This window comes from Hylobates moloch, unplaced genomic scaffold (genome assembly GCF_009828535.3).
Source record: "Hylobates moloch isolate HMO894 unplaced genomic scaffold, HMol_V3 SCAFFOLD_3, whole genome shotgun sequence".
Lineage (NCBI taxonomy): Eukaryota > Metazoa > Chordata > Mammalia > Primates > Hylobatidae > Hylobates > Hylobates moloch.
In genome coordinates this window covers 41,086,342-41,100,850 of record NW_026652278.1, presented here as the reverse complement: position 1 = coordinate 41,100,850, position 14,509 = coordinate 41,086,342, and the positions used below count along the sequence as shown (strand labels likewise).

At 44.7% G+C, this 14,509-nt stretch overlaps 1 protein-coding gene across 1 annotated transcript in view; it reads left to right on the top strand.

Annotated features, from left to right (window-relative positions):
• Positions 1 to 7,124: 7,124 nt before the first annotated feature.
• Positions 7,125 to 14,509, top strand: part of KIF11 (kinesin family member 11) — a 63,843-nt gene continuing 56,458 nt past the window's right edge. The window contains exon 1 of the mRNA XM_032136677.2: positions 7,125 to 7,474. Within this exon, the coding sequence (XP_031992568.1) occupies positions 7,398 to 7,474 (77 nt within the window). The 5' untranslated portion in view covers positions 7,125 to 7,397. The remainder of the gene's footprint in view (positions 7,475 to 14,509) is intronic.

The following is a 14,509-nucleotide window of genomic DNA, read 5'->3' as shown; positions in this document are numbered from 1 at the left end:
ATTGTCATGCCTCAGCCTCCAAGTAGCTGGGATTACAGATGTACGTCACCACGCCCGGCTAATTTTTATATTTTTAGTAGAGACGCGGTTTCACCGTGTTGGCCAGGCTGGTCTCAAACTCCCAACTTCAGGTGATCCACCTGCCTCGGGCTCCCAAAGTGCTGGGATTACAGGCATGAGCCACCGCGCCCGGCCTCATTCTAGTCACTAGAATGAAATGCTCAGCTATGAACAGACATAATAACCTGAATACAGATAATTGATTTAACCAGAAATTGTAATATTGGGTATAAGGAGAAGGAAATGCAGAGAGGATGGTAAAGTTTGAGAACTAACCTCACCTACCATATGATGTCAATAAATAATGTCTAAAATGGATTAATCAAAAGATAACTGTATAGATCTGGCACAGGGGTGGCTCATGCCTGTAATCCTAGCACTTTGGAAGGCTGAGGCGGAGGATTGCTTGAGTCCAGCAGCTTGAGGCTAGCCTGGGTAACAAAGCAATACCCTGTGCCTATGAACAATTTTAAAAATTAGTGGGTGTGGTGGTGTGCGCCTGTAGTCCCAGCTACTCATGAGTCTGAGGCAGTAAGATCACTTCAACTGATGCAGTTGAGGCTATTCAGGAGGTGGAAGTGGATTGCTGGAACCCAGGAGGTCAAGGGCCAGGCGTGGTGGCTCATGCCTGTAATTCCAGCACTTTGGGAGGCCAAGGTGGGGGAATCACTTGAGCCCAGGAGTTCAAGACCAGCCTGGACAATGAAGTGAGACCCTGTCTCTACAAAAAATAGAAAAAAATTTGCCGGGTGTAGTGGCATGTGCCTGTGGTCCCAGCTACTCAGGAGGCTGAGGCAATAGGATTGCTTCAACGGGAGCAGTTGAGGCTGCAGTGATACCTGAAAGAGCCACTGCACTCTAGCCTGGGCAGCAGAGTGAGACCCTGTCTCAAAAAAAATACAAAAAAATACAAATAACAGTATATACAAATTCCTTATGAAAATAGAAACGTGTAAATGCCAGCAAAAACAACTAAAGTGACTGGTTGTTTCTGGGGTAAAGGTCTAGAGGCATTGGTGTGGGATAAGGCTGAGAAAATACCTTTTTTTTTGTTACAAGCCTTTTAGAATTATTTAACTTTATAAAACATTTCCACGTTTTTCTTTTCTTTTCCTTTCCTTTCTTCTCTTTCTTTCTTTCTTTTTTTTTTTTTTTTGAGACAAAGTCATACTCTGTCACCCAGGCTGGAGTGCAGTGGCATGCTCTTGGCTCACTGCAACCTCTGCCTCCCAGGTTCAGGCAATTCTCCTGCCTGGTATTACAGGTATGAGCTGCCATGCCCAGCCTCCATGTTTTTCTTTAAGAAAAATAAAAATTAATTTAAAATAGTTTATTCGAGAAGTACATATACTCCTGAAAGAGAAATGCCAGAGCAAACACGTGGGCAACGATGTTGCATTGTTAGAATTCAGTTTAACTAGACTTAAATTATTATTATTATTATTATTATTGAGACGGAGTCTTGCTGTGTCACCAGGCTGGTGTGCAGTGGCGTGATCTTGGCTCACTGCAGCCTCTGCCTCCCAAGTTCAAGTGATTCTCCTGCCTCAGTCTCCCAAGTAGCTGGGACCACTGGTACACGCCACCATGCTAATTTTTTTTTTTTTTTTGTATTTTTAGTAGAGACGAGGTTTCACCATACTGGCCAGGATGGTCTCAAACTCCTGACCTGGTGATCTGCCCATCTTGGCCTCCCAAAGTGCTGGGATTACAGGTGTGAGCCACCACACCTGGCCCCAGCTAATTTGTTTGTTTTGAGATGGAGCCTCGCTCTGTTGCCCAGGCTGGAGTGCAGTGGCATGATCTTGGCTCACTGCAACCTCTACCTCCAGGGTTCAAGCGATACTCCTGCCTCAGCCTCCCAACTAGCTGGGATTACAGGCACGTGCCACCACACCCAACTAATTTTTGTATTTTTAGTAGAGATGGGGTTTCACCATGTTGGCCAGGCTGGTCTTGAACCCCTGACCTCAGGTGATCTACCTGCCTTGGCCTCCCAAAGTGCTGGGATTATAGGCGTGAGCCACCGTGCCCAGCCAAGAAATGTTGATTATTAGCCTGGGTAGTTTGAACTCAACAAAGGCAATGTAAAATGACATTTCAGGGACTGCTTAGTGCAACAAAACACTTACATGGGGCCATTAGACCCTGACTATCTCTATTAGACTTAGCCCTGAGGGCAAGTACAATAATTCAGCCTGTATATTCATTGCCAGGCCCACAGTAAGCATTTCAAAAAGAGTATGATAAAAGTGGATGCGACCAGGCATGGTGGCTCACGCCTATAATCTCAGCACTTTGGGAGGCCGAGGCGGGCGGATCACGAGGTCAGGAGTTCGAGACCATCCTGGCCAACATGGTGAAACCTCGTCTCTACTAAAAATACAAAAATTAGCTGGGTGTGGTAGCGCGTGCCTGTAAACCCAGCTACTCGGAAGCTGAGGCATGAGAATCACTTGAACCCGGGAGGCAGAGGTTGCAGTGAGCCGAGATTGTGCCATTGCACTCCAGCCTGGCGACAGAGTGGGACTCTGTCTCAATTAAAAAAAAAAAAAAAATACATGTGCACTTAGTAAATGAAAAAAACTCAGTGGGAAAGACAGTAGTTAAGAACCTGAAAGTTGGAATGGGAAAGAATTCTAAGTTCCTTCCCTAATAGTTAACCTTACACTATGATTAAAGTGTAATTACAGTCATATGCTGTATGACTACAGACAAACTTATTTGGCTAGTTTACTGATAAAATAGTGGAAAATAATAGTTCCTACTTCACAAAGTTGTTCTGAAGATTAAATGAGATGATACACACAAAGCCTTTAGCATGGAGTCTGACTCACAGTAAACCCTAGGTAAATGGTAGCTGTATCTATTATCAAATGGAGACTCTTGAATTTCTTGCATCAACCCATGTGACTGTTAATGTATATACTGTTTGAATATTTACTAAAGAGAAAGGAAAGACGGCCCAGCAGGGTAGCTCATGCCCATAATCCCAGCAGTTTGGGAGGCTGAGGTGGGAGGTTTACTTGAGACCAGGAGTTCAAGACCAGCCTGGGTAGCATAGGGAGACCCCCATATCTACCAAAAGAAAAAAAAAATTAGCCAGGTCTGGTGGCTTGTGCCTATAGTCCCAGCTACTCAGGAGGCTGACATGGGAGGATCCCTTGAGCCCAGGAGGTCCAGGCTTCAGTGAGCCGTGATGGTGTATTGTACTCCAGCCTTGGTGATAGAGCGAGACCCTGACTCAAAAAAAAAAAGAAAGAAAAGGAGATTTTTTTTTTTTTTTGAGACAGTCTAGCTCTGTCACCCAGGCTGGAGTCCAGTGGTGCCATCTTGGCTCACTGCAACCTCTCCCTCCTGGGTTGAAGCGATTCGCCTGCCTCACCCTTCTGAATAGCTGGGACTATAGGCGCCCACCACCATGCCCGGCTAATTTTTTTGTATTTTTAGTAGAGACGGGGTTTTACCATATTTATTGGCCACACTGGTCTCGAATTCCTGACCTTATGATCTGTCCATCTCGGCCTCCCAAAGTGCTGGGATTAAAGGCATGAGCCAGCGTGCCCAGCCAAAAAGGAGAAATTTTTTTTTTCCTATTATATCCCAGGCACTTTATATGTTATTTTAATCCTCACAATAATAGTAATTATTATTATCTCCATTTTACAGATGAGGAAACCAAGGCTGATAGAGGTTAAGTAATTTCCTTCAGGTACTCAATATATATTTATTGAGTAAAGCCTTACTTTGGTGTAAGGCTTGTTCAAGACACTGGGAAAATAATACTGAACAAAAACACAGGGTCCCTAATGAAACTTACATTCTATCCAGGGAGACACACAATATATTGACAATGTAATATATTGTCAATACACACAATATATTGCCTGTAGTGTTAAGAAGAAAATAGACAGGGTTCTGAGATAGAAAGTTATAAGAGGAAGGCCAGGTGCAGTGGCTCACATCTGTAATCCTGGCACTTTGGGAGGCCAAGGAGGGCAGATTACTTGAGGCCAGGAGTTCGAGACTAGCCTGGCCAACATGGTGAAACCCAGTCTCTACTAAAAATATAAAAAAAAAACTTAGCCGGGCGTGGTGGGTCACTTGTAATCCCACCTATTCAGGAGGCTGAGGCACAAGAATTGCTTGAACCCAGGAGGCGGAGTTTGCGGTGAGCCGAGATCCCGCCACTGCACTTCAGCATGGGGGACAGGGCAAGACTCCTTCTCAAAAAAAAAAAAAAAGAAATTATGAAGAATGTGCTTTAGATAGGGTGGTCAGGATAGGTGTTTTTAAAAGAGAAAGTTCAACTGAGAGCTGAAGAATGAGATGGGTAAGCCATGCAAAGAGCCAAACGGAGTTCAGGGCAGAGGGTACGTCAGGTACAAGGGCCTGGCCACAGGAAAAAGCTAGGAGCTCTGAAGCATGGTAATAAGATTTTTGGAAAGTGCCTTTAGTTGGTGGTATGGACAAGGGCCAGATCATTAGGACCCTACAGGGCATAGTAATGAGTTTGGATTTCATTCCAAATACAAATGAGAAGGTAGTGTAAGATTAAAAAGCAGATGAAGAGCATAATCTTATTTTCTTACTTCTTAAAAGACACTTCCCTTGCTGAGTAAATATAGTGGAGGGATCGGGGGGGAGGAGAAAAGGGCAGAAGATAATCTTGTTAAGGAGGTAGATGACAGTTGTTCAGGGAAGAGATAAGAGCCTTGGACTAGGGTGATCATCGCAGGGGAGATAAAATCAACAGGACTCCACTACACGTGGAGGAATCAAAGGTTCTGGTTAGCACCAGTATCCAGATGAGAAAGATTAGGGTGGAGATAAGAAGATAGAGTTCCAATCCCAGCACTTTGGGAGGCCGAGGCGGGCAGATCACGAGGTCAGGAGATCGAGACCATCTTGGCTAACACGGTGAAACCCTGTCTCTACTAAAAATACAAAAAATTAGCCAGGCGCGGTGGCAGGCTCCTGTAATCCCAGCTACTCGGGAGGCTGAGGCAGGAGAATGGCATGAACCCGGGAGGCGGAGCTTGCAGTGAGCTGAGATAGCGCCACTGCAGTCGGGCCTGGGCAAAAGAGCAAGACTCCGTCTCTAAAAAAAAAAAAAAAAAAAAAAGATAGAGTTACGTTTTTCCTTTTTGCCTTTGTTAAATGCCCAGGCACGCCACAATACCAGGCGTTATCAATACCAGCTCACATTCCTTTCCTTATTTGAAAAGAGGACTAACTTTCTAGCTGATTACAGACACCCCTTCCCCTTTCCTTTCCGCTTTCTTTTACGTGCCCACCTTAGCTAAAAAAAAAATCAAATGTTTAGCCAACCGGAATTAGTTTAGATTATACGACCCGACCCCAGCCAATGGGAAAAAGATACAGGGGCAGGACTTGCGTCAAAAATAAAGACTCCTGCCCCTTTGTTTAGGCGTGCTCTCATGGCGACTGGCCAAAAAGGCACCCCGCTGCGCAAAAATAAAATTGCTTTGCTAAAAATCCTTTGTTCAAGTGTTCAATTTCCTTAAGATTTTAAACGTTATTCATAACAATAGGCTCCTGTTTCAGTATTTCCTGGTGCGGCGTACCACACCTAAAGCGGTCGAGTCATGCCAGGCACTGCCAAGACGCCGAAAAGTTCGCCCGCAGCAGGCCGGAGGTGACCGAGGGCGCGCAGGCCCCAGAAGCGCTGCATGCTGGGATCCGTAGGCCGGCGCGGCAGATGTTTGCGCAGCTTCCTTGAGATGCTACCGCCCGCAGCGCCGCGCAGAAGCGGGGAGAGCAGCGCGCCCGCGGCCTGCGTCAGTTGGTCAGTGCAGTCGTTCTAAAATCGAGGCGGACCCTGCTTTCTTGCCTGGAGTCGCTTAGAGATGATGACTAAAGGATAAATTCAGAGTCCTCCAAATGGCATTCAGTGTCCATTTCATCACGATTTGCAACCTGTAGTAGCCTTATCTCTTAACACTTCCTGATTATTATTATTATTTTCTTTTTGAGAAAGGGCATTGCTCTGTCGCCTAGGCTGGAGTAATCCAGCGGCATAATCCCGGCTCACTGCAGCCTCGATCTCCCGTGTTCAGCGATCCTTTTGCCTCAGCCTCCCGAGTAGATGGGACCAAAAGGCACGCACTACCACACCAGGCTGTTTTTCCCCCCCTATTTTTTGTTGAGACCCGTTGGGAGGCGCGGGGGGGGGACTCCCTATGTCGCCCAGGCTGGTCTCAAACAACCGGAATTTAAGCTATCCTCCTACCTCGGCCCGTTAAAGTGTTGGGATTATAGGAGTGAGCCACCGGGCCCCAACATTAATTATTCTTCAAGACTATTCTGGACCGGACGCAGTGGCTCACGCCTGTAATCCCAGCACTTTGGGAGGCCGAGGCAGGTGGATCATCTGAGGTCAGGGTTCGAGACCAGCCTGGCTAACATGGTGAAACCACATCTCTACTGAAAATACAAATATTAGCCGGGCGTGGTGGCACGCACCTGTAATCCCAGCTACTCGGGGGCTGAAGCAGCAGAATCGCTTGAACCCGGGAGGCGGAGGTTGCAGTGAGCCGAGATCGCGCCACTGCACTCCAGCCTGGGTGACAAGAGCGAGACTCCGTCTCACAATAAAAAAAAAAAAAAAAAAGACTATTCTGGTCTCTGCCTCCGGGATGGCGGCTCGCTTTGGACCTCTCTTCTGTGCTTCTATTGCCCTCTTACAATTCTCTAATAATTATAATCATGGTGAGTGCTTACCGTATATTCCAATCTATTTACTTCCACAAGCTCATTAATTCTCACCCTAACCCTCTGAGATGGTTAATATTATTTCCTCTCTGCAGCTGAGGGAATTTTGGGCTAGGGACGTTATGTAAGTTGAGCCACGCTACGCTACAAGTTCCACACTCAGTTCTAGCGTCTCGGCTCTGGACTACCAAGTTCCGGAGCAAGCGCAAAGACCACCTCTTTACGTTCCCGTAGGCCACGCTCCGTGGGCGGGGCTCCGGTGAGGATACTGCATCCCATGGTGCCTTGCGCGCCAGCGCAACCATTGGTCCGGCTACTGGGTCCCTTTTTCAAATTGAGGCGCCCAGTCGTTGCTCGGTTTCTGGGGATTCGGGCGGAGACGAGATTAGTGATTTGGCGGCTCCGGCTGGCGCGGGACAAACGCCACGGCCAGAGTACCGGGTAGAGAGCGGGGACGCCGAACTGCGTGCGTCGGTCCTCCAGGCCACGCCAGCGCCCAAGAGGGACCAGGAAGACTCCGGCCCTTGTCGGCCGCCAAGCCCCTCCGCTCCTCACAGCGCCCCGGTCCGCGGCCGGGCCTTGATTTTTTGGCGGGGACCGTCATGGCGTCGCAGCCAAATTCGTCTGCGAAGAAGAAAGAGGAGAAGGGGAAGAACATCCAGGTGGTGGTGAGATGCAGGTAGGGAGAGGGCTGACAGGATTCCCAGCGCCGGGGCTTCGCTGCTGGGCCCCCTACTGCGCGGTCCAGCGAGAGGGATTTTATTTGCATTTCCTGAGGGTCCCAGTTTCTTGGTTCTCCGCGTTCTGTTCAATAAAAATGACACCCGGTTGCTGTGTGTGTCTGATTTTTAGGAGAAAATAGCATGTTTGATTTGATCACTGTTCCATACTGAAAAATGCGTTATTTTTAAACTATAGTCAATAAAAATTTAGGTGTCACTTTTATATGCTACTTCATGTAGTTTGTCAGTTTGGAAGTAAGACTGAATACCTGTTTTGCAGATGGTTAAGCACTTACGTTGGTATTATTACCTCTAAAAAGCAATCACTGTTCTCTTTATTCTAGATGCAGTATTTTCTGCACGCCTACTAAACAAGTAAACATCTCTGTCTTTAAACATTAAAAATTAAGTTATAAAGTGAGTTTATGTTTTTTAAAAGACCAAGACAAGTTAAGCTAGTATAAATTTCTGATTGTGCTGCAGTTTTCCCTTTCATCTGCCTGTTTGTTCATAGACTAGATTAAACGGATATTTCGAGATAACCCTGACTGGTTTCTAAATAACTTCCCAATTTTAAAATGAGCTAGAAACTGCTGCTTAGTTAGAATTGATTTATTCAACTTTTTAGAGGCTCTCCACAGTTTACTGAGTATGTGTGTTTTGTGTGTCTTTTTGTGGCTGTTAACAGTTGCTGTTGCAACTTTTCTGTAAACCCCAAAGTATTCTAAAATTAAAAGGTTATTTTTTAGAAAAACTTGTATCAACAAACTTTCTTAGGCTATTGTTTACTCAGCCCTGGTAACTTGAATTGTGGATATCGAAGATGATGACTAGGTTTCTAAACTAGGTGCCAGAGAGGAAATTTGGTGGCAATCTTAAGTCTAGCCAGTGACACTTACTAGTTGTACTCTGGGGCTTCTGTTGTTTGAAGATTTTTATTTAAAAATGCAGTGCATATAACAAGTGCAAATTTTAAAATTATTTTGGTTGTTTAATAAAACCAGGCAACATTACCTTTTCCGTATGTGTTTATTTAATTTCTTTTTTTAATATTAGTTACAAAATACTTCAGACTTACAAAAAGTTATTAAGAACAATGTAATAAACATTTGTATATTCATCACCCAGATTAAGAAACAAAACAATCATTGCTGGAGCCCCCTTTTCCCTCTCCATCCCTTTTCCTCCAGCTACAGTTAACCATTATCTTGAACTTGATGTTTATGATCCATATACATTTCAAGTCTTGCCTTAGAAGAGATTTACTTTATCACCAACGAATAGAATAGTTCTTTGCTTGTGTCTAATATTTACAATAATTTTTGTGTAAAGAGATTTTTTTTTTCAGATTAGCCTTTTTCTTTCAAATAGCCTTCTTGGTGTAAGTCTGTTATTAAGCTTTAGTAAATAGGTGACTTAGGAGTTGCGAGGTCCTCAGGGGTTGGTAAGCCTTTTCTGTAAAGGGCCCAGAGAAATAAATATTTATTTTATTTAAATACTTTAGGCTTTGCAGATCACATGTGGTTTATCATTTTTTTTTTTTTTTTTGAGACAGGGTCTTGCTCTCTTAGGCCGTAGTGCAGTGGTGCAATCTCAGCTCACCACAACCTCCGCCTCCCGGATTCAAGCGATTTTCCCACTTCAGCCTCTCAGGTAGCTGGGATTACAGGCGCACACCGCCATGCCTGACTAATTTTTGTATTTTTAGTAGAGATGGGGTTTCACCATGTTGACCAGGCTGGTCTCGAACTCCTGACCTCAGAGAATCCACCCGCCTCGGCCTCCCAAAGTGCTGGGATTATAGGCGTGAGCTACCGTACCCCTCTACATGTGGTTTCTGTCGCATTATTTTCTGATCTTTTTTTTTTTTTTAAGAACACTTTAAAACTGTAAAAATCATTCTTTTTTTTTTTTTTGAGACGGAGTCTCGCTCTGTCGCCCAGGCTGGAGTGCAATGGCGCAATCTCGGCTCACTGCAAGCTCCGCCTCCCGGGTTCACGCCATTCTCCTGCCTCAGCCTCTCCGAGTAGCTGGGACTACAGGCGCCCGCCACCACGCCTGGCTAATTTTTATTTTGTATTTTTAGTAGAGACGGGGTTTCACCGTGGTCTCGATCTCCTGACCTAGTGATCCGCCTGCCTCGGCCTCCCAAAGTGCTAGGATTACAAGCGTGAGCCACCGCGCCCGGCTAAAAATCATTCTTAAATTTGGCAGGGCAGGGGCCAGGTTTGACTCACAGGTTAAAGTTTACAGATCCCTACATAATGCGCTACTGGTTCTCTTTCTTATGCCCCTCCTATTCCCTCCCCTATTTTTTTCCCAATTTAAAAAGTCGTTTTCAAATACACATAATATAAAATTTAACATCTTAACCACTTTTAAGTGTACAGTTCAGTGATATTAAATACATAATATTCTGCAACCATTACTACCATCCACCTCCATAACTCTTTTCATCATGAAAAACGGAAACTCTATACGCATTAAACAATAACTCCCCATTTCCCTCTCCCATCAACCCCTGACACCTACCATTCAACTGTCTATGATTTTGACTACTCTAAGTACTTAAGTGGAGTCATAATACAGTATTTATCCTTTTGTGACTTGCTCATTCCACTTAGGCATAATGTCCTCCAGGTCGGACCATGTTGTAGCAAATGTCAGAGTTTTCTTCCTTTTTAAGGCTGAATAGTATTTATTGTATGTATATACCACATTTTGCTTGTCCCTTCATATGTCAATGGACACTTGAATTACTTCCTTTTTTTTTTTTTTTTTTTGAGACCGAGTCTTGCTCTGTCGCCCAAGCTGGAGTGCAGTGGCACGGTCTTGGCTCACTGCAAGCTCCATCTCCCGGGTTCACACCATTCTCCTGCTGCAGCCTCCCGAGGAGCTGGGACTACAGGCGCCCACTATCTCGCCCGGCTAATTTTTTGTGTTTTTAGTAGAGACGGTGTTTCACCATATTAGCCAGGATGGTCTCGATCTCCTGACCTCGTGATCTGCCCGCCTTGGCCTCCCTAAGAGCCGGGATTACAGGCATGAGCCACCGCGCCCGGCCTTGAGTTATTTCTTAATTTTAGCTATTATGAATAACGTTGCTATGAATATGGGTTTTCAGTTCGTTTGGGTATTTACCCAGAATTGTAATTGCTGGATCATATGATAATTCTATTTTAAAGTTTTTGAGGAACCGACAGACTATTTTCGACAGTGGCTGGACCATTTTACATTCCCACCAACAGTGCATAAGTGTTCCAGTTTCTCCACATCCTCACCAACATTTATTTTCTGTTTCTTTTTTTTTTTTTCAAGTAGCCATCCATTGGGTGTGAGGTGGTATCTCATTGTAGTTTTGATTTGTATTTCCCTAATGATTAATGATGTTGAGCATCTTTCCATGTGTTTACTGGCCATTTTGTGTCTCTTTGGAGAAATGTCTGTTTAAGTCCTTTGCCCATTTTTAAATTGGTTTGCTTTTTTGTTGTTGAGTTTTAGGAATTTTCTATATATTTTGGATATTTTCAGATACATGAACGGCAAAAATTTTTTCCCCATTACTGTGGGTTGCGTTTTTACTCATTGATACCGTGTGGTCTTTTCCTTTCTTTTACTTTTTGGAACCAGCGCATGGCCTCTTTGTTGATTCTGTGTTTGGCCCCAGTGCAGCCTGTTCTGTGCTATGTGTCTGCAGTGCTGAAACCAGGCCTACCCAGCACTATATAGAAATCCAGGCTGTAGATACCAATGCATGGGTCACATTTGATACCAAATCTATGTGTTCCTGGATCTCCAAACCAAAGTTTCCAGTATCTGAGAAGTTGTTCTTTCTTGATTCACACTCTTGCATCTTTAGACCTTTCTCCAGGGTTTCTTCTGCTTTGGCCCTTTGTGCAGTGGATGGCAATCTTTTCATTTCTCCTGATGCCAAAGGATCTGACAATGTATTTGACTTTGGAGAACACAAGAGTCTGGCTTATGAGCTGCTCCAACACCTTGGCTGCTGTGGTCAGTCATCTCCAGTCTCCTCCATACAGATGTTGAGACAGAAAATTGCTCTGTCACCCAGGGTGGAGTGCAGTGGCACAATCTCGGCTTGCTGTAACCTCTGCCTGCCAGGTTCAAGCAATTCTTATGCTTCAGCCTCCCAAGTAGCTGGGATTACAGGTGTGCACCACTATGGCTGGCTAATTTTTTGTATTTTTAGTAGAGATGGGGTTTCGCCTTTTTGGCCAGGCTGGTCTTGAACTACTGGCCTCAAGTGATCCACCCATTTTGGCCTCCCAAAGTGCTGGGATTATGATTGTGAGCCCTCATCTAGCCAGAGTTCTCTTTTTTTACCTTGATGCTGCACCGTGATGGAGAAAAGGAAGATAAAGTCTTTTTTTTTCCCCTTGGGTTTGTTTGTTTGTTTTTTGAGATGGAATTTTGTTCTCGTTGCCTAGGCTGGAGTACATTGGTGCAACCTTGGCTTACTGCAACCTCCGCCTCCTGGGTTCAAGCGATTTTCCTGCCTCAGCCTCCCGAGTAGCTGGGATTACAGGCATGCACCACCACGCCTGGCTGATTTTGTATTTTTAGTAGAGATGGGGTTTCACCATGTTGGTCAGGCTGGTCTTGAACTCCTGATCTCAGGTGATCCGCCCACCCTGGCCTCCCAAAGTGCTGGGATTACAGGCGTGAGCCCATGCCTGGGCTGTTTTTTTTTTTCCCCCTTTAAATATAGTATCTTGCTTTATTGTCCAGACTGATTGTGAACTCCTGGGCTCAAGTAGTCCTCCTACCTCAGCCTTCCAGGTAGCTGGGATCACAGGGATGCTGTCTTTTCATACACAAACATTTAAAATTTTTATGAAGTCCAGTTTGTCCTTTTGTTTTTGTTCCCTGTATCTTTGGTGTTACATCCAAGAAATCATTGACAAATCCATTGTTGTGAAGCTTTTGTCTTATGTTTTCTTCTAAGAGTTTTGTAGCTTTAGGTCTTACATACATTTTTGATCCATTTTGAGTTAATTTTTGTATATTGTGTTAGATAAGGGTCCAACCTCGTTCTTTTGCATATGGATATTTAGTTTCCCAGCACGATTTGGTGAAAAGATTGTCTTTTTCTGATTGAATGGTCTTGGCAACCTTATTAAAAATCATTTGCCCATATATAAGAGGGCTTATTTCTAAGTGCTATTCTGTTCCATTGGTCTGTAAGTCTGTCTTTATGTCAGTCCCACATGGTTTTGATTATTGCAGCTTTGTAGTAAGTTTTGAATTGGGAAGTGTGAGTCCTCCAGCTTTGTTCTTTTTCAAGATTGTTTTGGCTATCTGGACTCACTTGGGATTCCATATGAATTTGAGGATGGATTTTTCTATTTTTGTAAAACACGTCATTGGGATTTTAATAGGGATTACATTGAATCTATAGATCACTTTGGGTAGTATTGGCATCTTAACAATATTAAGTTTTTCAGTTCATGAACAAGGGATGTGTTTCCATTTATTTATGCCCCTTAATTTCTGTCAGCAGTTTGTTGTTTTTTGTTTTTTTTTGTTTTTTTTTTTGAGACGGAGTTTCACTCTTGCTATCCAGGCTGGAGTGCAGTGGCGCAATCTCGGCTCATTGCAACCTCCACCTCCCGAGTTCAAATGATTCTCCTGCCTCGGCCTCCCGAGTAGCTGGGATTACAGGTATGCGGCACTACGACCAGCTAATTTTTGTATTTTTACTAGAGACAAGGTTTCACCATGTTGGTCAGGCTGGTCACAAACTCTTGACCTCAGGTGATCCACCCGCCTTGGCCTCCCAAAGTGCTGGGATTATAGGCGTGAGCCACTGTGCCCGGCCTCAGCAGTGTTTTACAGTTTTCATTTTATAAGTCTTTAACCTCCTTGGTTAAATTAATTATTAATATTTTATTCTTTTTGATGCTATTTTAAATTGAGTTGTTTTTGTAATTTCCTTTTTAGATTGTTCATTCTTAGTGTATAAAAATGTAACTGGAGGCTGGGTGCAGTGGCTCTCACCTGCTATCCCAGCACTTTGGGAGGCAAGGTGGGTGGATCACGAGATCAGGAGTTCAAGACCAGCCTGGCCAACATAGTGAGACCCTGTCTCTACTAAAAATACAAAAATTAGCCAGGCATGGTGGCGTGCGCCTGTAGTCCCAGCTACTTAGGAGGCTGAGGCAGGAGAATCCCTTGAACCTGGAAGGTGGAGGTTGCGGTGAGCCAAGATCGTGCCACTGTACTCCAGCCTGGGCAACAGAGCGAGACTCTGTCTGATAAAAAAAAAAGAAAAGAAACGTTGCTGGATTTTGCATGTTGACTTTGTATCCAGTTACTTTGCTGAATTCACTTATTAGTTCTAACAGGTTTTTTTGTGTGTGTGGAATTTTAGGGTTTTCTTTTTTTTTTTTTTGAGATGGAGTCTCGCTCTGTCGCCAGGCTGGAGTGCAGTGGTGCGATCTCAGCTTACTGCAACCTCTACCTCCCAGGTTCAAGCGATTCTCCTGCCTCAGCCTCCCGAGTAGCTGGGACTACAGGCGCACGCTACGACGCCCAGCTAATTTTTGTATTTTTAGTAGAGACGGGGTTTCACCATGTTGGCCAAGATGGTCTCGATCTCTTGATCTCGTGATCCACCCGCCTCGGCCTCCCAAAGTTCTGGGATTACAGCCGTGAGCCACTGTGCCTGGCTTTTTAAAAATTGTTTTTATTAACTATTGAACTTCTGTTTATTATTATTATTATTTTTTGAGACGAAATCTTGGTCTATCGCCCAGGCGGGAATGCAGTGGTGTGATCTCGGCTCACTGCAACCTCCGCCTTCCGGGTTCAAGCAATTCTGTGCCTCAGCCTCCGGAGTAGCTGGGATTATAGGCTCCCGCCACCACGCCCGGCCAATTTTTGTATTTTTAGTAGAGGTGGGGTTTCACCATGTTGGTCAGGCTGGTCTTGAACTCCTGACCTCGTGATCCGCCCGCTTCGGCCTCCAAAAG